The sequence below is a fragment of the Serinus canaria genome, chromosome 6 (assembly GCF_022539315.1).
Source record: "Serinus canaria isolate serCan28SL12 chromosome 6, serCan2020, whole genome shotgun sequence".
Lineage (NCBI taxonomy): Eukaryota > Metazoa > Chordata > Aves > Passeriformes > Fringillidae > Serinus > Serinus canaria.
In genome coordinates, this window is record NC_066320.1 from 9,251,161 (window position 1) to 9,278,340 (window position 27,180).

The 27,180-nt window shown below is 42.9% G+C and overlaps 1 protein-coding gene across 3 annotated transcripts in view; it reads right to left on the reverse strand.

Annotated features, from left to right (window-relative positions):
- Window positions 1-231: 231 nt before the first annotated feature.
- Window positions 232-27,180, reverse strand: part of CDHR1 (cadherin related family member 1) — a 53,077-nt gene continuing 26,128 nt past the window's right edge. For all 3 annotated transcript variants that reach the window (XM_050976513.1, XM_050976511.1, XM_050976512.1), the window contains 8 exons: window positions 25,236-25,336; window positions 23,287-23,490; window positions 20,103-20,255; window positions 15,843-16,007; window positions 13,724-13,791; window positions 11,011-11,239; window positions 9,868-10,122; window positions 232-2,917 (listed from right to left, as the gene is read on the reverse strand). In XM_050976513.1, the coding sequence (XP_050832470.1) occupies window positions 2,366-2,917; window positions 9,868-10,122; window positions 11,011-11,239; window positions 13,724-13,791; window positions 15,843-16,007; window positions 20,103-20,255; window positions 23,287-23,490; window positions 25,236-25,336 (1,727 nt within the window). In that variant the 3' untranslated portion in view covers window positions 232-2,365. The remainder of the gene's footprint in view (window positions 2,918-9,867; window positions 10,123-11,010; window positions 11,240-13,723; window positions 13,792-15,842; window positions 16,008-20,102; window positions 20,256-23,286; window positions 23,491-25,235; window positions 25,337-27,180) is intronic.

The window sequence follows — 27,180 nt, forward strand, 5'->3', positions numbered from 1 at the left end:
GCCTGTGCCCCTGCTTCTCACCTCCCCTCCTTCCAGCCTGGTGTTTCCAAAGACCACACAGCCCCTCTCCTGACTCACAGCCCACCGAAGGTCCATTTGGTCATCCTGAAAAGTGGTCTGGCTGCCAGTGGCTGTCTGGTAATGTAACAGGTGAGCACAAGGCATCATTGCCAGCAGAAGCACACCAAGCACAGAAGCACCTTTTGCTGATTTTTTAAAAATTTATTTATAAAAAAAAAGTCTTGAAGTTGAAATACAGAGTAACTGGGAAAGAGTCTCACAACATGGTAATAAAACATCTTTATTGCCTCTTAAATATAATCTCTAAGACTATAAGCCTGTAATTCCTGTTAAATCTGACTTAATTGAATGGTCTTTATAGGCTTTCCTCATTAGAGAATGAACACTGAATACTGGCAATAACACAACACTGGGAAGACAGTGGAATGGGGAATAAATCAGGAACTTGGGGGAATATTGCAGAACCTGCAGACACCCAGCCAGCAGAAGGCAGGTGCTTGCACAGGGCAGCAGGAGTGGGGTCAGGGGCTGCATGTCCCCTCCCTCTGGCCTATTTATGGCCAGGGGACAAGGACGAGGTGATTGGACAGGTGAGAACTTGGCCTCACATCACAGTGCCCCAGGAGGAGGGATAAGCAAGAAAACAGTAGAGAAAAGGAGAGATGTGACAGGAGAGGCTCTGGGAGCAGTGCTCCTACCATGGCCCCCAGCTGGGACTCTCCTGGATCTCTTGGCTACAGCTGCTGGCTCAGCTCATGGGTGACATGAGCCACGAGTACTATGGCTTCTAGGCAGATTGAATTGAAGTTAAAAAAATACAAGATTTTCCTTGTAAGTACATAATTTCATATTCAACCAGCTATCTCCTAAACTGATGAAGTCCTGGTGCAAAAGCTGCTGGAGTGAGAGGAGATCCTGAGGGCCTTGGAGGTCCAGGAGGTCTGCTGGTTCAACTGAAATGACAGCTGGAGAACTCTCATGAACCCCTTGAATTAACATGGTGCGCTCCTCACATGTTCCTGGTACCATGACAGCACAGCTTCTCTACAGGGCTGGGTCTCAGAGAGAGGGGGCAGGGTGCTGCGCCCCAGCCAGCTTGGTCAGTCGGTGCTGCCTTCTCCCCAGGGGATGGTAAACAGCCAGGCCCAGCTGAAAAGCATCTCCTCAGAAACAAACCTGAGGGGAGTCTGTGGGGTAGATCCAGTGAAAAAAGTGCTTTGCTCTTGGTGCCTTTCTACTGTCACGTAACAGGAAAAAAAAACCTGTCAGCTGCCCTGCCAGTCCCCTCCCATTAAATGTTGTTTATTCACTCAAAAATACTGAGAAGAAAAACCTGAATATTTTATGGAAACCTCATGTTGCACACATCAGTCCCTGCAACAAGCCAGGAGAGGTGATGAAATATATTCCTTGACACCTTCTGCTAGCAGTGTACAACACCACATGATCTTTCCAGACACTTCCCTGACCAACATATGCAACTTTGCAGCACTTGTTTCTGTCTTCCACTTATCACTTGCCTCTCAGTTTTACCTTGTTTTCCCAGTGATTTTATTCATGTCCTTCTCCTGCTGGGCTCCTGCTCTTTTGGGGCACAGTGTCAGAAGGAGGCAGTGCTGAGTGAGTGCTGCTATTGAATTTCCATGCTCAAATCTTGCCCCTGCTGGTCCAGGGAAGGCTGAGGTGACCCTCCCGTCTCTCCCCAGCAGGCAAGTCCAGGGCAGAAGCATCATGTCAATGTGCTCTGGCAAAACCCAGAGTAAGCTGCAGGAAAAGGAAGAACTTCTCCAAGCCTGCCCGCTTACCTTCTGGGAATGAAGGTACTCAGGCCAGGAGCACATCACTCCGCCAGCTGCTGCAAAGCACATTGTGCACAGGACAGAGCAGTGCCCCTGCTGTAGGAGACCTGCACCTCGACTCAGTGCTGCTGCTACAGCCAGGCCAACAGCTTCAAAAGCGGGTCTGGGATTTGAAGTGATGGATTTTCAGACACCTCAAACCCACCTGCCAGACCAGGTCAGAAGAAGCATCCATCAGGGCCTTGGCTGCAGAGCATCTTGTTTGAAAACCCAAGCTCTGGGCAGAAACCTCCAAACCAGGGCGAGCCTGAGTCCCTGGTCCTCTGGCACATTCAGCACCATGGTCAGATACAGCTGCAAGGAGGGCCCGTGGGACACAGCCGAGGGAACAGCAGTCATGATGGTGCTTGCAGAAGGTGAGGGGTGGCTATCACAGCGAGAAGCTGCTCTGGTTCACAGGGTGCTGACAGACACAGGGAAGAGACAGCAAGTAAAAACATCCATGCCCAGCCACAGTCTGCAGTCTCTGGGGCTGCTGAGAGCACCTAGATATGGGGCTCCCCGAAAGCTGCGTTCCTCTTCTCAAACCTCATTTTGAGCTCTGACACGAGGGCGTTGTGGGTGCTGCTGTGACCTTTCTTCTTTGCTGGCTTGATGACATGCTTGGGAGTGAGGGAGCCAGACACGGTGGGCACCCGCCACCCCGGGCCATCGCCTCGGGGAGCCAGGGCAGGGGGTGGCGGGGGCAGGGGGACTGCCGGCGGCACAGGGACAACCTGGACGTTATTGTTGCTGTTCTCATTGTGCAGGCTCTTCACGTCCTCCTCAACCACAAACTTCTCTGCAGCATTGCTGGGCCTCTTGAACTTCAGCCACTCCATCCTGACTGTCCGGGATGGTGGCACCTGTCTCTTTTTTATGATCCTTCTCACCGGCATGACTTTGTTGGACCGCTTGTTGCGCCAGAACATGGCAGTAGAGATCATGATAGTTATCAGCACCATTATGCCCATGACACCAGCTAGCACTCCTAAGGCTTTCATGGGGTTATCTTTAGTTTGCATCAAAAAGGCGGCCATAGGCCCTTTGTGAAGAGTCTGTAAAGGAGTACAAAGAAAACACATGACTTACCCCAGGGGACAGACAGTGACCCAGAAATTTCATTTGTCCAAAATATGTTACAAGTAGAGCTGATTGATGGAAGTTGTCTCTAAAAAAAAAGATGAGAGTCACACAGCCAGTCCAGACCAGGGGTGGAGAATTGAGATGGGGCTGGAGACTGGGTAAACATTATAGTACTGTGAGGTAGATGACTTCAACACAAAAGCTTACAGAAGTACTGCCACCAAATTAGGGCAAATTCCTGCATGTCACCATAGTGTTTAACTTGCAAGAATGGAGCAAGAAAATAATTGGCTCAATTACTGAGCATGGCATTGAAAAGGATTAGGAGAAAGCTTCTGCTTATAAAATGTCAGTATACAAATGAGTGGTTAGCAGATATGTGCTGCATTCTGTTTTCAAGTACTCTTTTACAGACATAACAAAACTCTTTGAGGTAGGGGAGATAAGTGGAGCTAAAGAGCTTTGTTTATAGAAAGAAAAGAAATCAGCAATGACATAAGCTACATATGGCATATTAAGGACAAATGAATGGCCAGTTCACTTTCCAGCTCAGCACACTGTGCGTCTTGGAGGTCCCCGTATAATTTTGCGGATTTTGCCCTGTGGGTGGAGCTTGGATCTTTTCACACTTTTCCAGTACATGATGGTGGAGATCACCATTGTAACAGAAATGGTGGAAAGGACGCCACTCATGCATATTCCATAAATTGTCCATGGACGCTTCTTGAGGCCTAAAATATAGGATTTTACCCTGGACTTGATCTGGAAATATCAAAAATAAGAGAAATGGTCAACCCTCACATGGTTATATTTGAAAGAGGCCAGTATCTATTATAAATACAGCTGGGGAACTAGGCTGAAATGTGCACAGGATAGAGAGCCTATAAAATAAAGGGAGCTAAGTGTTGAACTAGGCACAGGAGAGGAGGCAGTTGCAATGGTGTCAAACTGAATCCAGAAACAGTAAAAGAAGTTAGGAAGCACTTAAAAACACCTGGCTGATTGGGGAATAAAGGCTTAGATGTAGAGGGTGATCTTGCAAGCCCAATAAGTTGCAGCTGGGTCATTTGCTGAAGATTGGAGGTGGGCCTGATCTTAACAGGCCACACCTGCAATCAATAAGAACTAGTGCTATATAAGAGTGAGGAAAGAGGCGTAGGGAGAGTCAGATTACTGTGAGGACCTGGAGAAGTCGGTGTGTAGAGGAGCTGCCTGTATCAAGAAGGTGTGAAGCTCTGATAATATGAAATCCTTGTACTATGATGATGATAAAACCTTTGCTATCTAAGACAACACTTAGAGGCATGGCACATAGATCACCCTTATTCAGGGCCTGGTAGCCTATCCTTGGACTGCATTTCCAAGGATATTGGGACACCACCTGTATTTCATTGTGAATACAGGTGGTGTCTGAACAGACAGTGGTGCTATGTAAGGCCAGGAGAGCCTTCAGAAGTGGCACATTCACATGCAGGTTTGGTCACTGAGAGTTGGTCATAAAGTGATGTGTGGCTGCAGAAAGACAGGGCTGTCCACTGTGCTCTAGTCCCCTGTCTGACTACATGAGGGAATCCTCACTCAAACTTTGCATGTCTAGTGAGCTGTGTTTTCGTTAGAGGTCTAAGCTCCCACCTTTTGGCCAATGGGGAGAAAAGGACTCCTGTGGAGCAGTAGTCACCATATGCTAAAATAGGTCTCAAAGACAGTGTGTATAAGGAGAGCCTTGTCAGTAGCTTGGACTTGAACCTCTGACTTGAAGAACAGATGGATTTCCTTGTGTGACTGTAGTCTAGGATGCCCATCTCTTTGCTCTCCCCAGTCTGTGGGGGAAGATGACTAAGAGTATCCCAGAGTGTGCTTCAGAATACCTCTTGTCATTGATGTCACATCCATAAACTTGGGGCACGTAAATTAGCTAATAAACATCTCCTTGTCTTAATTTCTGTTTTTTTCACAACCTATCTCAAACACATTATCAAGCCTACTCTTCTCCTACCCTGAATGTGTCCCATTGCCAACAAGAAAGTAGCAAAGAAATGCTAGTGAAAATCACAGACCATGTCACTGGGCAGGTAGGGACAAATTTTCATCATTTTGCTGTACAGAGAATTCTTCCAGTTCTTAATTAGGAGTGGACCTGAACTAGAAACTAAAAGCAAAGCAGCCCATGACTTTGGTGGAACTTAGATTCACATCAGCTTTGCTGTTCTGCATTACATGGACTTTTTTGTACTTAAATCCCATCAGATAGAAATTCTACCCTGGCTTACTTAACTTCATGTGAAAGTCAGATAAATTAAGTGTCAGATAAACCCTGCTAAGTAGTATGTAACCTGAGTCCACCTGTTACGAGTTTTGTCAAGATCTATTTTATAGGAAGGCACTGATGGCTGAAGAGAATTTGACTAGGTATTTGAAAACCTTGAATAAATGAGATTAGACACTACATGGGCAACATGTACTACAGCTGCAGAGGTAAGAAGATAAAAAATTGTAGAGAATGGAGAGTTTTGACATTTGGCTTCATTTAGTTGCCTGGTCTCAGAAAATCTGGCATCTGTTCAGAGCTTCCAGTGATGAAGAGATGATTAGTACCAAAACTAAACCCATTAACAGCTAGCTGGTTCAGCCTCTATTTTAGTTACTTGACCTCTACAATACAAAGCTTTGCCTGGAATTAGCCTTGGACAACAACTGTTCTGCATAAAAACATCAGACATTGTGTAAGCACACAGTGGGAGAGTTTGTTTGTCATGGCCATGACACTGGCAGGATAAATAGAAGAAATAACTTGCAATACAGGCCAGGAATGTCATAATCTTAGCCAGGCTGCAGAGAGACTTGTGGGAAGTGCACATTTAAAACATCAAGTCCTTGTGTTGATTATCAGCAGTGCCACGTAGCCAGCTCATTTGTTGCCACTATTTGTTGAATTGCTGAAGCTGCTGTTTTTTCCTAAAAGGCATGCTGCACTTTGAAGGGTACTGGTTTGTCTGGTGCACATAAAATAAAAGCAGATACATGATTAAATGAAAGCTGTCATATCTCTGTGGGCCAGGATGTGGAAGAAACACTCCTTAACAGTTACCAAGGGAGTTAAAATACCCAAATGCCACTGCTCACAGAATACAATGCTCTGCTGGTTTGGGGTTTTTTTTTGGCTGTGGCAATTTCTCAAGAGCCTTTCCTAATGCATGGGTTGCAGTGAGCAGAGTACATGGACCAAGTATCCAGAAGCTGGACCCAGAAGGAATGTGGTTGAGCTCTTCAATCGCAAGAGCAGCTCAGGCTCACCACCTATATTTAGCAGTCTAAGTAAGTAGGCAAACCTGTTAAGAGCCCAAGCTATTGCAGATTATTTGTAGATGTGGCACTTAAGGGACATGGTTTTGTGATGGACTTGGCAGTGCTGGAGTTGGACTCATTTGTAAATGCTTGGTTCAATGATTGTGTTACAGACAACTCAGGCTGTGTTGACTTGAGCAAGAGGATCTGTATAATGAACCAGCTGCTTCTGAGGAGCCCACTTCCACACATTCAGTGTTTGTGGGATTTTGTTCTAGCCTGGTTGCAGGGAAGGACTGCCTGTTGGTGCCCAGGCACACTAGGTGTGTTCCCAAAACACATTTTCCTCTGAAAGAAGTCCACCTTGTGTGCTTGGAGCTATGTGAGGCACAGGCCATACCACAACATGTGGGGATGATCAGGAGATTTGCTTCAGAAGTGACTCCTGATCCGAGGTAGAATCCCCTGCAAAGCTAGATCCCACAGTGCTTATCCCAAAGCTCAGTGCTATCACTGTATATGAAGGCTGTGTTTGCATCACTTTGCAAAACACACACCAGCATGAAGCAAGTGTGATTCTCAAATCAAACCACTACTTTTTTCAAGTCCATGAAACTGTGGAAAGAAGAGGCTAACTGCTCTGAAAATGTGGCAAGGGCTGTTCAGTGCCAGCAACCACAGCTCCCATGGTTGCCATTAGTACAGGAGAGAAGATCTCCATGTTACTTCAAAGATTTTTGTTGAACCTTTCAGTTAAGAGAATCTAAAACTGAGACTCACCAGCTATATTTAGAAGTCTAAATGAGTGGTCAAAGCTATTAAGAACTACAGATTATGCTGTCTAAATACGGACTTAAGCCTCAGTCTTTGAGGAGGTGTAAATAAACGCCCCCTCTACATTTGCAGAGCCTCAGTGGAGTCATCAAGAGGCCAAGGGATGCCCCCATCAGGCCAACTTTCAGGAACAGGAGTGGGAATCAGCCTTCTCTGAAAATATCAGGCAGGAACAGATTTCTGAGTGAGACATGTGGATGGAAAAAGACTGGCTTTTCCAGCATATGTTTTTTATTCTGTGAAAGGGTGTTTTTTATTTATTGTGAAAGGACAGAATATTAACAGATGCCCCTCAATACCAATTTCTATAAAATCAGACTCAGTTAAATTAAAAGGCCTTTGGATTCTTTTAGCACTGTATTATTCCAAGAGAAGGTCCTTTTGATGTGCAATACTGCTGAACTTAGCCACAAGGCATCCATCTCAAAGGGCACAGACTTGTGCTAATTGCAATGGTAAACGTTAATCAGAAAATATGCCTGTTTAATTACTTACTGTGATTAACACTGCAGGAAACCTCTAGAGGATGCATTCAAAAATATCCTCCTTATCCAAAATCAGTAATACATAAATGCCCACCAAACAGTGAAATAAGAGCCTTTGTACAGCTGGAGCACAGAGGGATGAAATGCACATTTGTAACAGCCTCAGAGAAAGAGAGAGAGTGTGTGCATATGCAATATGCCTACACCAAGAGATTGTTTTCTTCACAAAGTGTTAGCAGTGACCGTGCTGTCCCTGGGATGCAGGCAGTGACCAAGGGTTTTGGACACTGGCACTGCATCTCATGTACCTGCAAACTGAAATCTGTTTCTGCAAAAAAAAAATGGGATGCTATGGGATAAAAAATCCCCCAACCCAACCCACCCAAATCATTACAAGCCATGGAAGAAGTAATAGAGACACATACAAAAGGTTATGGAGGATGTGACCCTAGATTAGTAGCCCAGATCCTGCTGAAGAAACCTACTCAAAGAAAGAAGATTCTGTTGCTATCTCAGACTCTCTGTTGGGACTTGGCATCAAGAAGAGCATGGGAAGAAGGAAAAGAACTGTGTGTGAGGAAATCCATGTCATCACATGCTCTCTGCTTCCCCTTAAACTTTATGAGGAGGGCTCTCCTTCATTTTGTTCCAAATATGTACCCCTGGAGGGGTAGAAAAGGGAACAGACAGGGGACTTCATACAAGACACCATCAGGTACTGCAATTGCTTCAGGCACTAGAGGGAAATTCAGGAAACTCCTTATCCCAATGTATCAGCTACTTTTGTTTTCCTTCCAGTTGTCCTTCTTCAGCTGGTTCAGGAACATGTTGTCCCCCAGCAGGGAGGTGTGGGACACCCTCTCTCTACTCACACCCATCAGCCCCACATGCTGACAGAGAGGTTTCCAGCTCACCCAGGAGGGAAGGGGAGGCTGGTGGCCATCAGCAGGGACATGGCTGAGGACTGGGCCTGGGTCTACCTGCTGCCATGCACTCCTGAAATGTGCAGCCTGTGAGGAGCCTGGAAGCAAGGCAGGGAGTGCAAGTATTCCCACTCTTGGCTGTGGGTAGCAATTCTTGTTTGGGTATAAAACCCATGAAAACTTAATTTCCATGAGAAATCCAAGTGTTAAACAGTGTATGCCCTTTGTATCTGTAAGAACAGCTAAATCTCTAGAGTTACCACAGACACCCTGCATGCAGAGTCCCCCAGCTCCACATGGCAGAGCCTTGCAGCACCAAGCCCAGCCCACGCTCACAGGGCTGGCTGGCCCCAAAAGGCAGCCCCATGCCAGGCACTGCCCTGCTAGGGCAGACCCGAGTCCCCTGGCACTCCAGCAGGCTCTGAACTGTGTTCACAAACTATCATATGAATGTGCCTCATATGGAGTATCAGTGGAATAAGAGGAGATGGAGTAAACAGAGAGACATTATAACAGACCTAAGAGCAGTGGGAGTATTGTGACCAAACAAAGAGAAGGCTTGCTGCTGTCTGTAGGATGAGATTTGCATCTTTGCCCAGTTTATGAGTGTGGTCCAGAGACTGTCAGGCTAATGATGTGCTTCTCATCTACTTTAAAGCCCATTTCCTCCCTGCTGGTACCTAGTTAAAGGCATGGCAAGGAAGTTACAATAAATAAGAATCGTGCAAGCGCATGCTGCATACCATAAATTGCTGCTTGTTCTTCAGCTGACTTTAAAGCTGGACTAAGGAAAATCTCAACCTACATGTGCAAGACTGTTTTAGAGTCTTCTTGTTTCATCTGCTAATAATACTGCAATTATTGAACTCCCATCCAAAGTTCTATATACTTTAAAGCATTTCTGTAAAGTTTTTTCTCCCTTTTCCCATGTCACTTAGGTTGATTTCTCTGATTTATTTCATTCTGACCCAAGCTGTTTTCCACTCACTTTTTGTAAGGGAAAAAGTTGGTTTTTTTTCTTCTCCTGGATGAAAATAAAAAAGCAGAACTTTAGCAGTTGTAAAGTTTAGCAATGTAGTTTAGCAGTGTAAAGTTTAGTAGTAAAGTTTAGCAGAACTTTACTCTCAGAAGTCTATAGACCTTAATTCATATCTATCAACCTCTAACAAAAAATTCATCTCCCAATTACATTATGCCTTTGTACCTTTGCAATATTTCTGATCAAAATATCTTTCACATTTGTGGCTGTAGAATCCAAATTCACCACAAGGCTACAGAAATACTCTGCAAAACAGAGCTGGCAAGAAAGTCTCAGAAATGGAGCAAGCAATGTCTACTGTTTGGTGCCTTTCAGGAATTGCCTCCCATAAGGATTTTTCTAAAACATTTGCTTACCTCTTCTGTGATGTCAATCTTCAGAACTGCTGTGGTACTGAAGGAGGGGGAACCTCGGTCTTTGGCCTGGACCACCAATGACCATATGCAGTCTTTGTTGTTTGTGATGTTGTGGATGATGTCCAGAGATCGGATATAGGATTTCAGCTTGATCTCCCCAGTGCTTTGGTCTATGTCAAACACATTGGCTGGATCTGCTTGCATAATGGAATAATCCACAATGTTGTTGGGTTCTTCTGCATCTTGGTCTATGGCCTGGTAGGGGAAGTGTGAAAAACAAAGGTGTTAGTGTTTGTATCTTTGCCTGAGGACAAACATCTCCTGAGCATTCACTTCTGATAGTATCTGTGCCATGACTGGGCTGCTGTCATTTCATCTTGGAAGCTAGGCTACATTTTCTAGTGAAAACCAGCAGGACTAGGCTCCTTTATTTATAAATTACTTCTATTTGAGAAGAAATAAAATCAGAGGAAAAACTGAACTGTAACCTATCCGTAGAATGCAAATGATCCTCAGCTGGGAGCTTCTCATACAGCATGGGGGGCAAATGTGAAGCGATAAAGAACAATGGGATTAGCTCCATGCCATAAACTATAGCTGCCTTAATTTTTGTGCTGTGATATTTATTCTACTAACATTAGGTGTTGTGTGATCAGGCTTCACGATGTGCATTTAAATGTGTGTAACATAGGATGTTCTGCCTGGGAGTTGTTGCATTTTTTCACCTTCTGTTCTGCACTGGATTATTGGATACGGTTCTTCAAAACGAAGGGAACTAAATTGTGTGGTTGAACACAAAGGGGTGTCAGGAAGGTTATGTGTTCAAAACCCTGTACTTTCATTCACTGATCTTGTTTGGGCTTCTTGTGATCACTGTATAATCCAGGACTGTCCCCCAGCTGATTGTTCAAATACTGTAACAGGACTTTATATTCTGCCTATAGAATTTATTTCTCCTTCTCAGCAGTCAGTAAATACTATAATTCTACACTTTAATCCATTTGTTACATCCAAATGGATGTGCAAAATAAAGCTGCAAGAAAAGGCAACTTTCAGACATTCATCATGACCCCTGAGAGTAAACAGCAGAGCCAGGGCTTTTCCAAAGCACTCTGCTTTGTGACACACGGTGCCATCTCTCACCTCTATCTTCACTGGTGACCCAATGATCATTGTCTTCTCCTGGATGTTTTCATTGAACTCTGGAGAGTGGTCATTGACGTCTAGCACAGTGATAAACACTTCAGCCAAGCTGTATTTCCCATCTGTGTCCTCTGCTTTCACATAGAAATTATACTTTGAGTTCACTTCAGCATCTAGCACAGCCCAGGGCTGGGTGTAAATTATACCTGTTGATGGGTGGATTAGAAACCTGGAAAAGAAGCAAGAAAAGACTTTTGGTCACTTAATGTGTGTTTAGATCCCACCTTTGCTCCAAGCTGTAAAGACTGAAATGCTGTGCCCAGACACTGTTACTCTTCACCTAATTCTTCTCCGGGTGATGTTTCCAAATCTTGCACTCTACCTGGTTTTTGTGTAGTTCCTTTAGGCTTGAAAACCAGAGAACTATCAGTGTCTCATAGTGCTCTCTCTCTTGTGCCATTTTAGCTGCATTTTCCATTAAAGGTCTTTGTCCTCAGTAAATGCTCAGTGTGATGGCCTCCTCCCAGAGTGATTTTCTTGCATTAAAAGGAAAAACATTAAGCCTATTTTTTTACTTTTTTTTTTTAGTTTAAAAGTACAGTGTAATAGATTATGTCCTGCATAAATTGAGATTGATTTATGTCACCAAAATATCTAAAAGAAGTGTGAGGCATATCATATTTAAGGTCTTCACTTCTCAGAATGGGTAGGAAAAAAAATCTGCTCTTAATTCTCCCAAACTACAGGGCAAATTATCTTTTCCAAAAATAACCATTTTTTCATAGACTGACACAGGGATGGAGTGGGTGTTCAGATTTATCTGTTGCAAGTTCAGTTTTACACATTTGTAATTACAGAGACACTGTCAAAAGTGTCAGCCCAAAGTTTGGATTTATAGAGAAGATACCAAAAAAGTGTCTTTTTAAAATGGACTGCCACTGTAGGCTCCAAGCAGTAGTGCTTTTAACAGATGAAAGTTTTTCTATTTCCTTTGATCAATGTACAGGTTAGCAAAATATTTTCTGTATTGTAACTGTAAATGCAATTGGGAGTGATTATAAAAGGGGCATTTAGCAATCTAGAATCTTCAATTGTTCTCATAACCCTGTTAAATACAAATACAAGCTTTGATGAAATCCAAGAGGTGGGAAAAACTATGTAGGAGACAGTGCCTGTGCTGCCTCCTCAGCACCCAGCCTAGCCTAATCATGCAGACAGGACTCTCATCATTCCCATTTTAGGGGAAGAATGGAAGTGCTCCCACTGGCAGCTTGGATTACCAAAGTAGGATTGCCATCAGATTGGTTTCATCTTCAACAGTTAACACTATTTCTCTTACTCCAGTACAACTCATCTTTCTGTCTTTTTGCTCACGCAACTGCACACCCACTGATGTAATATCCAAGACAGAAACATTGTGCCTCTGGCTGAAATCCTCCTGTCTGCATCAAACTGTGTGTTCAGCACATCTAGAGGCGCCAGGGCTAGAAAATCAATCCAGCCTTGCAGAATGATGCCATTCTAGCAGGAGGAAAACAAACAAAGATACTTAAGAAGGAAAAGTCCACATCATAATTTCTTCATTCAACAGCATAGGAACGGTGAATCTGAGCAGCCCCATAATGCCAATCAGAATAAAGTTGTGCTTACATTTTTTTCCCCCTAAATCCTTTGTCAACAACCTTCTCAAGCTTCTTTCCACCAGCTGCTACATTCTAAACCTAAGAGGTCTGCCTGCATGACATGACCTTTTCTTGCTTCTCTCGGTGCAGTTAGCAGCTAGCTTAAAGACTTAGTGAGGAGCTCAAAATAATCCATTGTGGAAATGCTCCCAAACGTGTATCCTTCTGGCTACAGAAGAGGTTCACCCTTAACATCTTGGATTTTTCACTTTGATTGTGCCTCCTAAATGGCTTTCACCTAAACAAGAAGAGTTCAGCTTTAGCTCCAGGTGGATAACGTACAGAGGAAAAAAGATTCTTGAGATGAGTGCCTGAAAAGCTCATTCATGTCCAGCATTCTGCTCTGCAGAATGCAGGCTCCAGCAGGAATATCTGTGACAGCCATGTCACTGATCCCAGCCATGTCTAGGAGCTGGGATGGACATGGTGTAAAGGAATCAGTGTTTTTTAAGATGTTCTACCCCAGCACTGTCCCCAAATACAGGGAGAGGGAGCGAGGCATTATTACCAAGTCAAGTAAACATCATGTTCCCTTTTTCCTGATGCAGGACTGTTATGTTTAGATGAAAGGCTTTTAACACCCAGTGCAGCTGACCTCCAAAGCTGAAGTGTATATCCTTGAATATCTTGTCTTACTTGATTTATCTTGACAATAGCTATTTGTAAAGCCATATGGAAAGGGAAGGGGAAAAAACCCAAGAAATTATTTTTCTGTAGAACTGACTTTTCACAACTAGACCAAAACCTCTCTTTCTCTTACAAGTGTTTTTGAAATGGTGACTGAACAAATCCTGTGTATTGATGCCCTGTATCTTTTGGGGGGTTTGTGGGTAGAATTCCTTGGGTTCATGAAGTAGATGTTTAATGATCACAGTAGCTTCACAGTAATAGTTCACAGAATTCACAAAGAACGTGGCATAAATGTCCTTGGAAATGAGCAGACCAAGAATGAGCTTGCTAGCTTTCTTTTAAAATTATTTTAGAATTCTGCTTAGAGGTTATGTAGTTTTATTTCTTTACTTGTTACTTACAGATCTGCTCCTGTTCCATAGATAGAGTATTTGATTTCTCCCCAAAGTCCTGAATCTGGATCTGTAGCCTTATAAAAAGGAAAAAAGAGTTTTACTTTACTAAAATGGAAAAAGAACATTAATTTTTCTTTTAACAACATGCCCAAATGCTTTTCACTCTCTTTGCCATCACATTTTTAGTGTGAAACCACATGAGCAAATATGCACCTAGAAAGTGCACAACCTAAACGTCCCTGCCAGCCCCAGGAACACTGTCCCTGTGCCTGGGGGCTCTGGCACAGAGAGTGACACTAGATGGCCCCATCCATCCACAGTTACCTCCTCCTCCTTTGATAGAGATGGAGATAATCTCAATGACATGAACACACTGCCAGCTCTCAGGCCTTCCTAATTATCAGTTAAACATTAATGAATATTCCCTAGACAAAATTATTTACTTTATGTATTGTATTTTTAAGCTTCTGCTTGTTTAATTAAGTCAATTTATAGTAATGAATAACAAATGTTTCAATCTATACATTGTATTTCAGCTTTGTTTGTTTTTTAATCACTTGTGCCTGTGTGACTTTTAATAATGCAAATACTACTACCAGATGATATCTTTGTTTCATGCTCTTGTTGGCTTCCTTTCTTAGCTCAGGCTTAGGAAAGCTATTGATTTGGTAGCAGGTATTTCCATAAGCTCCTGCTTCTCTGACAGCTCTGAGGAGGTGTTATACCATTGTATCTGGCCATCAAAATTCATGGTGGTGCTAGTTGATTCATTCATCTTCCTGTTGATATTTGAGAACTGGAACAATGTCTTTGATTCCTGCATGATTAACACAACAGACCTGCAGCCGTACTGCAGGTATGAGCAGTCAGATTGGCATGAGCTCTTACCCCATGATTTTGACCACAGCATAGTTTAGTACTGGCTTACTTTACTTAAAACATCTGCATACCTGGGACTTCTTCCAGAATTGCCATTCTGAGTACTTGAAACATCTTAGTTTTTCACATATAGTTGTGAATCTGGGTCAAGGACTGAGTTGACAGCACATGACTAAATTTTACATGGGCTCCTTCAGCTACACGTTCCTGTGCACTTTAGCTCAGAAGTTTTATTGCTTCTGCAAACATTTTTTAAATCACTTCTTTTTTTACTGTCCACATCCTAGATTTTTTTCTTCCTCTTACCTCAAGGATATTTATGTTTAAGAGTCTCTAATAGATTTCCTATTAGTTTCATGCAATAGCTTTTTCTCTATTGTTTATATTTCAGTTCTTTGATTCTTCCATTGCTAAAATTTGCCTTCAGCACTTTATTATTCTGATTATTTAATCATCTTTCTTATGTGTTGCCAGCTTCTGCTGGAGATCTCTGGCAACCTGCCTCCACCATCCTTACCTGTGTGGCCTCTGCAAGGTGACTTGCATCCCCCACCAAGGCCCAGGTGGCCAGAAGCTTTCTTGGCTTTGTGACATGAGGGCTGTTTCCAGTCTCAGCAGTTGCATTAGAGAGAGGCAGCTGGAAATGCTCCTCCAGCACTCAGGGCCCAGGTAACAACCCTGACTTTCTTTGTATGAAAATGCAAGATACTGGAAAATCTTTAGCCATATTTTTCCCACAGTGTGAAGATGCATACATAGGGATCTTTTTTTCCCAGTCCTAAGCACTTTAATTTTATATTCTTGCCCTCATTAACTGTTTAATTATTCCTTTAGCAGCCAGCCTCCTCCCAAGAGGAGGAGACTAATATCTACTAAGCAGCCATCATGCTTTCTTTTTACTCATACTTAAGCAAGCAAATCCAGTAAATCCAATTCCACTTAGCCATAACTGAATCTTCCCACTGGGCACTGATTTGGCTGAGGCTTTCTTAATACTCAAAGGCCATGTGATTTGTCTTAAAAGCAGATGGCCCTTGTTGTTCTAAATAATGTTTGTCTAAAACTTTATTTTTTCCCTAAGTAGGTTTTTTTTCAGTTAATTCTGGAAAGGAATTGGAGTTTGTTCCAGAAATCAAATGTTGAGTAAGATTTGCTATTTGCCCTGTCCACTATTTTTAAGGTACTTTAACTGTTTCCACAGACACCCAGAAAAGAGAACATTTCTTCGGAGGTGAATGAAACTCACTGTAACAGCAACTACATTGGAGCCCCCTGGGGAGTTCTCAGGGATCCTGGCAATGTAGTAGTCAGAGGAGAACTTGGGGACATTGTCATTGGTGTCCAGCAAGCGAATCACCACGTCAGCTGTCGAGCTGAACTTCTCCGGTGTGTTCACCTCTATTGCAAGAAGCTAAGAAGAGAAAAACCAGAAATCACTGCAAAGCATCTATTAGTTCTCTTAAAGGAGCTTCCTTCACCACCCATGGCACATTGGTGCATTTTAGGCTGCTTGGAGCAGACAGCTCAGAACCAGGGAGATGATGAGCCAGGTCAGTGTGCAGCCTCAGCTTGTTTGTATGTGCTTGCTTGAGATGGGCAATCAAGCTGTGGGGAGAGGCCTTCAAGCCTGTGTATTCATATTAGACTTCATGTGACAGATGTGACTAGTCATAACTAATCAACACACATCCAAAAACCATTACAGAAGTTGTCAGCTCCTAGAACTTTGGGAAACAGAAACACTGAATTATTTTGAATAACCACATAAACTTAATTGTGATCTTTTGTAGAGGAAGTTCTTCATCAAGAAAGAAGTCAGGAACAATAAACTGCACCAAACAGTCAAAAAACCCAGTTATTTTGAAGCAGCGTTACTCCCACCCCAAATGCTGGATGGTCAGGCATGTACAGCAGAATTCCATTCCCCAAAGATTGTGAGGACTTCTACTACCGACTTCATGGCACTTCTACCTTCATTGCCTCATGCTGATTAGAACTTTATCAGATCAAATGAGGGCTTTTGAATTGCCTCACTGTCTCTGAGGGGAACAGAGCGCTCTGACATCACTCATTTTATGACTGCTCATCTGAAAGGACAGGCAATCACATAGAATACACTGAGTATTTACTGTATCTATCTGCTCCTTACTGAGCAAAATCTGCTGGATTTGGGGAGCATCAGTAGGATGCCTCAGCTGGTAGAGCAGCAAGCTCAGGTGGTCTGTGGTGGTTCTGTAAGCAAGAAAGAGCAGTTTCAACAATGGGTACTGAGAGCCACTGGGACCTTCACAAGGTCTGTCCTGGGTGTCTGCCTCACACAGGATCAGCCCTAGGCCATCAGTCTTGGGCTTTGTGAGGGCTGAGCCCAAATGGCTAACACCAAAAACAATGGTCTAATGTTTGTTTTTCATGCTTGGGCAGAGACATAGTTAAGACAAACCAGGAGGGCTCTAAGAAGACAGCACACCACTAATAGGCTACTGAGCAGGACATGAACTGAGATCTAAGAGGCTCAGCTGAGAAATCTGGCTGCAGGGGTTTTAATTGCTAGGAGACGTTTCCCAGGAGCTCCCACAAAGAGGGAGTGCCTAAGGGAGCTTTGGCAGGAGCAGCAGGGCTGGCACAGCATGCCCTGCTCCCCTGGTGCTGTGGGAGCTCATCCTTCCCTGGACAGGGCCTGCAGGGCAGGCGAGTGATGCTCCCCAGCAGTGGCACCCCCGACTGCCTGGGGACCCGCTGGGCTCAAGGCTCTGCTCTGCCAGATTTAGACAATTTGTATCACCTCGAGGTGAAAGCAGAGCGGGAAGCTGTTCAAGTAGACAGGGAAAAGGTGATCTCAGTGTCATCTCCCAGAGCTGTGCCTGCTGGGTGTACATTTATAATGCTTGGAAATAAAGAGAAGAAATGAATCTCGAAGGATTGCTTGCAATTACTGAATGACACTGCTGCTCCAAAAGGGGAGCCTGGTCACTCCATTGCTGTGCTAACTTTTGTGTTTGGGAGTCTCAGGTGGTGTTATAGCAAAAGAAATTTTTGAAGGGACAGCCATGCAGACATCAGCAAAAACCTCCTCATGAGAAATCTCAGCTCCTAAAGCAGTACAGAGGTAAAATCTTAGTGCTGATTGAGCACATGGAGCTATTACTAAATTATAACATCTGCAGTTAAATCATCTTTGCTGCTGCAATCAGCCCATCTTAGTACACCTTATGAAAGCTCAGTATTTTTACTTTGTTTTCTACACTCATTTTTTATTCCCTCTCCTTTAGGCAGCCATGGTCCTGCTATGTCAACATGCTGACAACATCTTCCTTCAGGGAGGAAATTTTGTCAGCTTACTTGCCTGCAGTGTCTTATGCAGACCTGTATTGTTTGTTTCATGCAGAGAGAAAAAAAAATAGTGTAAAACTATTACTTCACAGGACTACATATCAACAATTCATACTTAGGTGCCAGAAGAGCAAACTGACATGCAGTCTTAAAAGTGGTAGGTAAATTTTTAAAATAGAGTTTGATTTTGGCAGCTGAAGACAATTTCAGCTTCACCTGGTCCCAGTCTGTAGGTGTGAGTGTCTGCAACATGTCCAGGCTCCTGTCAAGGCAGGATGTGCTCTAAGCTGAAGGAGATGGAGGCAGGAGGTTTGCCCCCAAAGCATGGCAGCCCCTAACAAGGTGGGACAGCAATATCTGGCCCCTGTGGCAGAGGGACTGCACAGATGTGTGAATTACCACTGCTGCCATACTCTGGGAAACCCATTTGAGCTCTTAGACAGCTGAAAATGAAGGAACTCCTGACTACCACCTACATTTAAGAGCCAGCACTAAATGGAAGATAGGTTTGTCTAGCAGCCTTTGCTTCAGAAAGTTTTTCAGTGCATCTCCCAGACAAATTAGCTTTATAGCTTAAGCGGTTATTATCTCTGGCGATTTATTCTTCAAAAATCAACTAGAGGAAAGGGATCATCACTTACAGAAAAAAACCAAAACCCTGAAGATAACCTCTCAAAGCTGTTGTGAGATACACATTAAACAGAAATATATTTAATCCAAAATTCTAACCAGATTGACTACACTGACAACTAAAACTGGGTAGGAAGTGATTTGAACTTTGCAGGAAAGTGAGGGCAGGAATGAGGCCTTTATAAAATATTTGCTGCCATATATTGCTACCATATCATCCATCTGCACCTTCTCCATTTGGAATCCAGAAAAAGGCTGCACTTTTAAAGCCAAATCTTATATCTCCAGTGGAAATAATTTTGGAAAGTCTTTCTCCAGTAGAAATAATTAAAAAAAAAAAAAAGAATAACTGCTTAAGCTATAAAAATATATATCCTTTTTCCTGGTAATTAATTCTTTTGGTGTTCATGGCAATCACATTAACTACTTTGATTTCTATTGGCATTCATGAGGAGGCCATGTGTAACTCCTTTACTGGTCTTTTGGTAGTTTAACCTGAATAAATGAGTGCTTGTTATAATTAGTTTTAGTAGCACTTTATGGCCCTTTCAGAATCTTCCACTTTAATGCAGTAATGATGCCTCATATTTTTGTAGAATCTATAACCTATAAAGCTCAAAATGGCTTAGGAACATTACAAGAAGAGGTCCAAAACATACTGAAGTGAAACTTGCTAAGGACACGAAGCAAACCATACAGCAAGGAGGGGGACAAAATTGTGGAATTTTGGCTTTTGGATTGTGCAAAAAGTGCCCCTCTCTGTATGTTACAAAACTAGCATATGTTAATACTCAGCTAGATTGTTTTGGCAATTTTTTAAAAGGATTACAGGGATTGTCTATGCAGTTCTTTGCACTCAGAACTGAAATATCTACACTCAAGTTCAGAGGCAGCTGACAGAAAACTAGACTACTTAATTATCTTGTTGATGAGCCAAAGAATCCATCAGGGAAGGTGATAATGCAAGGTTCCAGCTTTTGGATTAAACTGGTTTTTGCAGGGCTGGTTTAGAGTGTGGGTGAGCCTCAGGTCAGCCTGCAAATGACCACATAGATAGATAGATAGACTCTGACAAAGGCAGTGAGCAATTTTGGGGAATTATCTTCCAGTCAGCTGGGGTCTTCAGGCTGCCAACATCCAAAAGGATGATCATGAATCAAATTACTTAGCACTAAGTAGGTAAAGTTCTTGCTGCAGAGAAATTAGGATTTCATCCTGTGAATGTATCATTGTGAGTGCAGAAATAACACCCTGAGGGTTCAGTCTAGAATGATTCAGAGCCACCAATATGTACGGTTTCCAGAGAGACATAAAAATCAACGTTTTGCATTGACTAGACTAAATCAGTCCACAGATGCATCCATCAAACCTTGTGAAGGTGGTGAACACTAGAGGCAGAAATGAGTTTCCCTTACATGGACTATCATGTCTCTGATAATGCATCAGACAGCTCTGGGTGGATTATGAAGCTAAATCACATCAGATACAAAAGCCATCATACTCATACTGTGTACACTGAAAAAGAGGACCTGGAAAGCAGAAGTACCTTGAAGGTTAACACCTTGAAGCTTTCATAGTCAATGGCAGCAGAATTTTCCACTATTATTGTAACCTGAGCCTCATTCAGGACAGTTTGAGGAACCACTCGGAAGATGCCACCAGGTCCAACAAGACGGAGGTTGAATTTAGCATTGGCTCCCTGTTGATAAAAGCAGATATGACATTGATTGTTTTCAGTAATGTCACATTTCTTACAGCCTAGATTGCTCTGTTTCTTTGAACTACATAAAATGAGAACAAGCCTTATTGCTGAGAGCCCTCTGCTCTCCATCCTCTGGGCAGGAGATCACTAAGAAGCTTAGTTGTATAATCCCTCCAGCTCCAGTCACAAGACACACACAGCTTTTCTTAAAATAGATTGACAAGCTTGGTTATTCTTTCAGTCATAATGGAAAAAACCCTGCAGCAGGCCTGGCTAAGAGAAGAATCTTGTGGCAAGCAGCCTTGGGTTTCGTGCCACATACTGGGAGATAGACAGAGATGACACCACGTGCATATTTGCAGGGAAGTCCTGCCTCCTCCTGCTTCCTACCAAGGAAAGACACTGAACTGCTCCAGTAAGGACAACACAACCCTCACAAACCCAGCCTCACAGAATGGTTTGGGTTGGAAGAGACATTTGACATCAGAACGTTTCAACCCCCTTGCCACAGGCAGGGACACGTCCCCCTAGACAGGTTGCTCAGAGCCCCATCCAACCTGGCCTTGAACACTTCCCATGTCCAGCTTGTGTCTTAATAACTCACAGGCTGTGTGAGTTGTTCTTCATGCATTCTGCATGATGAAGATGCAGAATCACAAAGACAGGCAATTTCCAAACAGGTGTGGAGTATCGCATTTTGCACTGATTGGATTAAACTATACCAGAGATGCAAACACCAAATCTTTTTGAAGTTAATGCACTTGTGGGGAGAGAAGAGCTCCACTTGTGCAGGACAAAATCTGACACACTCTTGGCAGCTCCAGGTGAAGTGAGAAGGCAAATCCCCTTACACAGATAAACCTTCTAGCCAGAGAGAACATGGGAAGCAGCAATATCTAAAAGGTTGTCATCACTTGTATACAAGTTGGGAAGAGTGAGCCAGAGCCAGCTGGCCAGGCTAATTCTTTTAAACCAAACTGGAGCATGTAAGAGAAAAGATGAAAGGGGGATCCTCATATTTCTGCCTTACAGGGAAGATGTGAAAATGAGCTGAGCCTACTTCACCAAACTCTCTGGGTTCACCAATTTCTCAGTGTCATGTTTACACTGTGACAAACAGCCACGTTCACTGCCTGCCTGGTGCCATGCTCTGCCTGTAGCATGAATCTTGAGATGATGAATTTCTAATAATGACTTTCAAACAGGTCAACTTTACTTTCAGCTGTATCCCTGGAGAGCTTGTTATGAGCAGTTCTTGAGCAGCCCTAGCTCATGTCAAGAGAAAAAGTATTCAGCAGTAGTGCCTTAAAGGAAACAGAATGACCTTGGATCCAAACTCAGTGGTCTGTGTTGTTTGGTCACACAAACCCGCTCCCCAACTACAGAGATGATAATGGGCTCTCTTTTGCTGGGTGGTAAAGCCAAACACACAAAGCCAGAGCTGCTGGGCTCTGGAAAATAGTGCTAATAGGAAGATTGGACAGTCTGACAATGCAAAGTCAGACAAAGTCATACAAAGTGTGTGGCAGGTGGGACTGTATATGACTAGAAGGGTGGCATGGGACAGAGAGAGAAGTGCCTCCCTTCAACAGCTGAGTGATTTCTGCCACTGATGCCCACGGAACCCCGATCTGCTCAGAGCCAGCCACGCTGCTGCATGTCACCAAGCAGACAGCCATGGAACTGGAATGGGAAGGAATGACTGAGGGAACAGCAGCACTGAGTCCTAAGCCATGCTGAAAAGGTCTGGGAGAGAAATTTCTGTATAATTTTCTTGCAAGTAAGCATGGCATTTCCATCAATCTGTAGGCCTAAACCAGACCTTAACCACAGGTTCCTCCTCCTCACTTGTATCATCCACTCCCCCAAAACAGCAGCTGTAACAGAGACAGACACATGTTTAATTTTCTTCTCTACAGAATCATCTTGGATGGAAGGGAAAACATTCCATTCTCTGCCTTAGAAGAAAAGCAACCCTTCCCCCCCCAGAGTGATGCCTTACGCTATAAGAGGAAGCTTCTTGAGAAATCTATACAGTGTATTTATCAGTGTTTTCTGCTTATTTTGTAGCCTAACTTGCAGCCTGAATATTTTGTCAGCCTAGATATATATTTTGTTTCTAAAGAGAAGAGATGGGTTTTGTTTCTCCCCTTCTGCAGCACCATCCCCCATGACAATAGCAGGAGAGACATAGAGTTGCTTTGAAAGCAGTCATTTATCTGCTCACTGCAGAGCAGCAGGAGGGAGGGGGAAGAAGCCAGTGGGTTTGATAAAGTACAATACCATCAAACCAGCACAATACTGAGCACAGTTACAGAAGAGAGTTCTTTCCAATAGTAATACAATTGTCAGATGCATTAAGCTTTCTTCTTGTCACTACCTAACCTGAGGCTAACTCAGATGGATGCCATTCATACAGTATTTAGCTTAGGGGTCCCTATAGCAGCCACTGCCCTAGTACCTAGAGGTATCCCAGGTCAGTTAGACAGCAGGCTGAGATGGATGGAATCTTCTTTCCTTTTCCCTGATCTGTTAAGAATTTGGCTCAGGCATAATTTTTAAGACTACCTAAAAAATCATTCCAGTGGGAATGATTAATCAAAGCATGCACTTCAGACCCTGACTGTAACATAAGGGCCAGAAGAAGATACAGACAGTAATTGCACCTGAAGTTACTAAAGGGCTTGGAACCTCCAAGAAAATCTTCAAAGGGAGTATGTTCTCAGACAATACACTGGCAACAGTGACCACAACCAGCAGTTAGGGAATTCATAAGGATTCTTCAACTTCTGTTTCCACAAGACCTGGGCTGCAGGCTTAGGACCACCCTGCCCATTGGCATAACAGTATATGACAGACTAACTGAACTCCTGGGTCCAGTCTCTCTGTGTTACCACTACTTTGTCTGTCCTAGGCTTTTAGGGAATGCAGGTGAAACAGCTGAGTTTCTAAAATGACATTTCTCCATCCAAGAACTCTTTCTAATCTTTGGGAAAATAGGACAGGAAAACTGAAAATTTCCATTTACCTGATCTGAATCATTGACTGTAATCTTCAATCCCCGTAAGATTTCACCCTCTGGGGGATGCTCATACATGGTCAGCTCAAACCTGTTCTGGGGACCATTTTCTCCATAGAATGTTGGTGGATGATTGTTGAGGTCCACTACCCGTATGGTCACCATGGCAAATGTGTGCTCAGAGATGCCACCTTCCTGACTGACTTCTGATGCCTGCAGCAGGCAAGAGGAAGAAAAGAATGATGAAACAGTTTTCTCCTTCTTCAGATTCATGTTCAGGTATTATTCCACATGTACAAAGCACTTTAACTTGTAGGAAGATTCATAGACTTTTATTTCTCTAAAACCTCAGTCCATTTCACACTGAAGTTTATGATGATTAGAAAATTATGGTAATAAACCAGTCCCAGTAGAGCTCCAGTTGATTCTTTCTCTAATTTTGTCATCTTAGTAGCTCAGTCTGGGTGAAAACAGTTCTCTAAAAGCAATCCAATAGAGGCAAGGTAATTGCTTGCCTTACGTGTTGATAGAATAGAAAAGGAAGACAATGTTTAAATTTGCTGTGGTACCACAGACAGTTCATTGTCTCATTGCTGCAAGGACTTCAGCCTTTAATACTGTGAGAAAAAACTGCACTTGTGGCATTTAGGTAAATATTAGAAAAAGTGCTTTTTTTTTTTTTTTTTTGAGATTCAGCCTCCAATTCAAAATTCTGCTGTGGTGTTTAGATGAGCTTAATTTAAGATGGATATGGTTTAGGCAGACAGGCAAACCTGGGTATTTTCTGAACCATAAGATCAAATCTGTCTGGGTTTCAACCACTGCAAGATGCAGCCTGATTCACTGCATTGAACCTAAGACATTTCTTCTGCCAGAGCGGAAACTGGCTGATATTTTTGGCCCAACAGCTATTTCTAACATGCCTTTTCGCTCAAAGGGCTCAAAACCAAAGGCACTTTCTCCAAAGACACTAGTCTGGCAACTGAGGTGCCTGTCACTGTATATGCTGGGTAATATAACACCCTTTTGGTTCTTCTAGAAGCTTTTGCAGCCTGCATGAGCTCTGGGTCACCACACATATAATTAGAAGATCAGAAAAGCTTGCAAGGCTTTAGCCCATTCTGCATCTGGGGAATGGCAGCAAAATGCAGTGAAGCAGAGCTGATAGAGAAAGAAATGGTGCCTGAGTTTAACTGAGCCCATGAGAACTTTGTGTTCTCCCAGGTAGCTGTACCTGCCCTGCTTGAGCCCAGGAGCAAGTAAGTGCCTTTGGGGGTGCTACACACTGGTTCTGGCAGGGTGCAATTCCTCAAAGATGCCTTTAAGCCAGTATTGTCCTTATCACAACAATAATGTGCAGTTCCAATGGGCTGGAGAAAACTGATACAGCCTTCACAATTTAATTCTGCATTTTTAAACACTTTTGCTTTTGAAACTGCTTAAAATAACACAGCCTGTCACATGAGTAGTGGCTCATCGAGGTGTAAGTTCATCAAGGTGTGAGCATGTATTTGTGTGTGGCTGAAGAGTGCCTCAGGAGTGGATGCTGACATAACACTGCATGATCTGGCCCTCTCCTATTACTAATCATAGATTTGACTGTTTCCTGTCTCATAACATGGAAGTTTTGAGACATTAATTCCCAATTTAGCAATAAAATCTGGAAACACAGAGAACAGATATCTATGGATTGTAAAGGACATTGATTCTCTAGCCTCAGAGATGAAATTAGGACAAGATGATTTCATTTGAAATAAATAATTTGAGATACTAAATATCTCAACAATAATATCCTAACATCAGCAATTAGTGCTGCTTTATAGTATCTGGCACTCTGCTCAAATATGGGAGGTAATTTCTGAAACAATTAAAGTTAGCTATAAATTGAACAATTTTGGACAATCATGCCTACTCATGGCATTTTAGACCAATAGTCTAAAAGTGGCCACAGTACCTACCTTAACTTTTAGTTCATACACTTCTTTCTTGAGCTGATTTGGGCTTTTTATCACAGAAATGGCTCCAGTTGTGTTGCTGATCTCAAATGAACCTTCACTTCCTGCAATGAAACCAAGATGCTCTGGTTACACGCCACACTTTGTTTCTTTGAACAAGCATGGGCAAACCAACTATACTCTTCACTAAGCACATCTCTGTCCATATGTGTATCCATATATATCAGTAGATCTGAAGCCAATCTTCAAAAATGAAGCATTTCTATCACTGGTCTGAGATGAAAACACAGATGAGGGCCTAAAAGGGCTTCCTCCCCTAGGAACAGCTCGGCGGAATCCTTCCCTTATGGGCAACTGTCAGCATTTTCCTCTTCCCATCCTGCTTGGGCTCCTCTCAAGACTCAGCATCCAGACATGCAAATTTGGTATTAGTTTTAATTATGCTACCTTCTTTATATGCTGGTTTAGATAAAAATAGACATTTGTCATTGTAATTAGCAAATGCTTAATTAAGTCTCTGAAAACAAGAACATTTCTCTCACTAATATCAGCTAAGGTGAGAAGTCTGACAATCTGTCAAAAAGAAAAGCAGTCATTCCCTCAGACAGCATCTCTGGAGTAGTGTCTTCTGGTCTTAAACACTGAGTTGTCAAAAAAAAGCTTTCAGCATGTTGCAAGGCTGCCCTGAACAAAAAGGGTTTTTTGGAGTATCTGGGGTAAACCCAAGTTTTCTGAGCTGAGGCAGAGGCTGACAGAGGCAGGACAGGGCTGCAGGCTGACTTTGCTACTGCTACACAAGTTCCATTGATCTGGAGAGAATATATAGCAGTTCCAGGCAGCAGTTAATTGAGATTGCTCTATTTGGGCTGAAGCAAATGCCAGCTTGCAGAGGGGCAGCAGTGTCTCACCAGGATGTCAGGAACCATCTCACACCACAGCCAAGGGCAGGCTGGTGCCCATGTAGGGCAGCCCTGATGCTGCCTCATGTCCAGTATTGGCCACATCCTGTGCTTTGTGGCAGTCTACTATTGAAAGGAAAAGAGAGGAAATCCCTTTAAACGTAGGAGATCAAGCCTTCAGAAATAAAGGATGATGACTCCAAAGCCCAATCATTTTTCTTTTCCTCAAACTCATTTCAAATGCTGATTTTTAAACCATCCGATAGTATCCTCTTCTGCTAATACCTGCAATAACTGCAACTTCATTACAGCACTCTAGATGCAACATTGAACAGATATTGACTCACAATACCCAATTATTAAGATACATTGGCCTGAAAAATACATTCTGATTGAGAAGAAGCTTAAGTCAATAGTGGTTTCAAACCACCATACTTCATGTTATTGTCTAGTTATCCCAGGGAAACTGGTAACCTGGAGTACAGGTAGCAGTATGTATGTTCCTCCAGATGTTTAGAAGATTGGAGCATTTCCTATCATTATTCTACACTTCTGGGATAAGACAGGCTTATTAGGAGCAAACAATTTCCTGTTTGCTGTTAGTGTTTTCTTATCCTTTAACATCCCAGCCTGCAGTTATTGGAATAATGGTTTGTCAAAAATAATGCCAGCATCTGAGGTGCAGGAGTAGAAACCTGTTGCAATCTTCTGTTCTCTGTTCTTCAACTTTCTATGCACTAAAAGCATATTTCCTTCCCCTCTTCATTTCACAAAAATAGAGCCCTTTGTTAATGGGCACGAAAAAAGAGCTTGCTCCCCATTATTTTGTTCTGCTTATCTGTTATCCCCTTCCATATTCCTTTCTCACTCTTTCCTAAACACTTACCATTTATTTTTATCCCAGAGAATCCTTTTGGTCCTTGTCTATTTTCTTTGACAATCCAGTATCTTTTCTCATTAATCTTACTTCCCTTTGACATTTTCCCTGGTTCTGCCTTCACTTGTTCTCCTTATTTAATTTCTCCCTTGTTTAGCATATTTTCATCCCA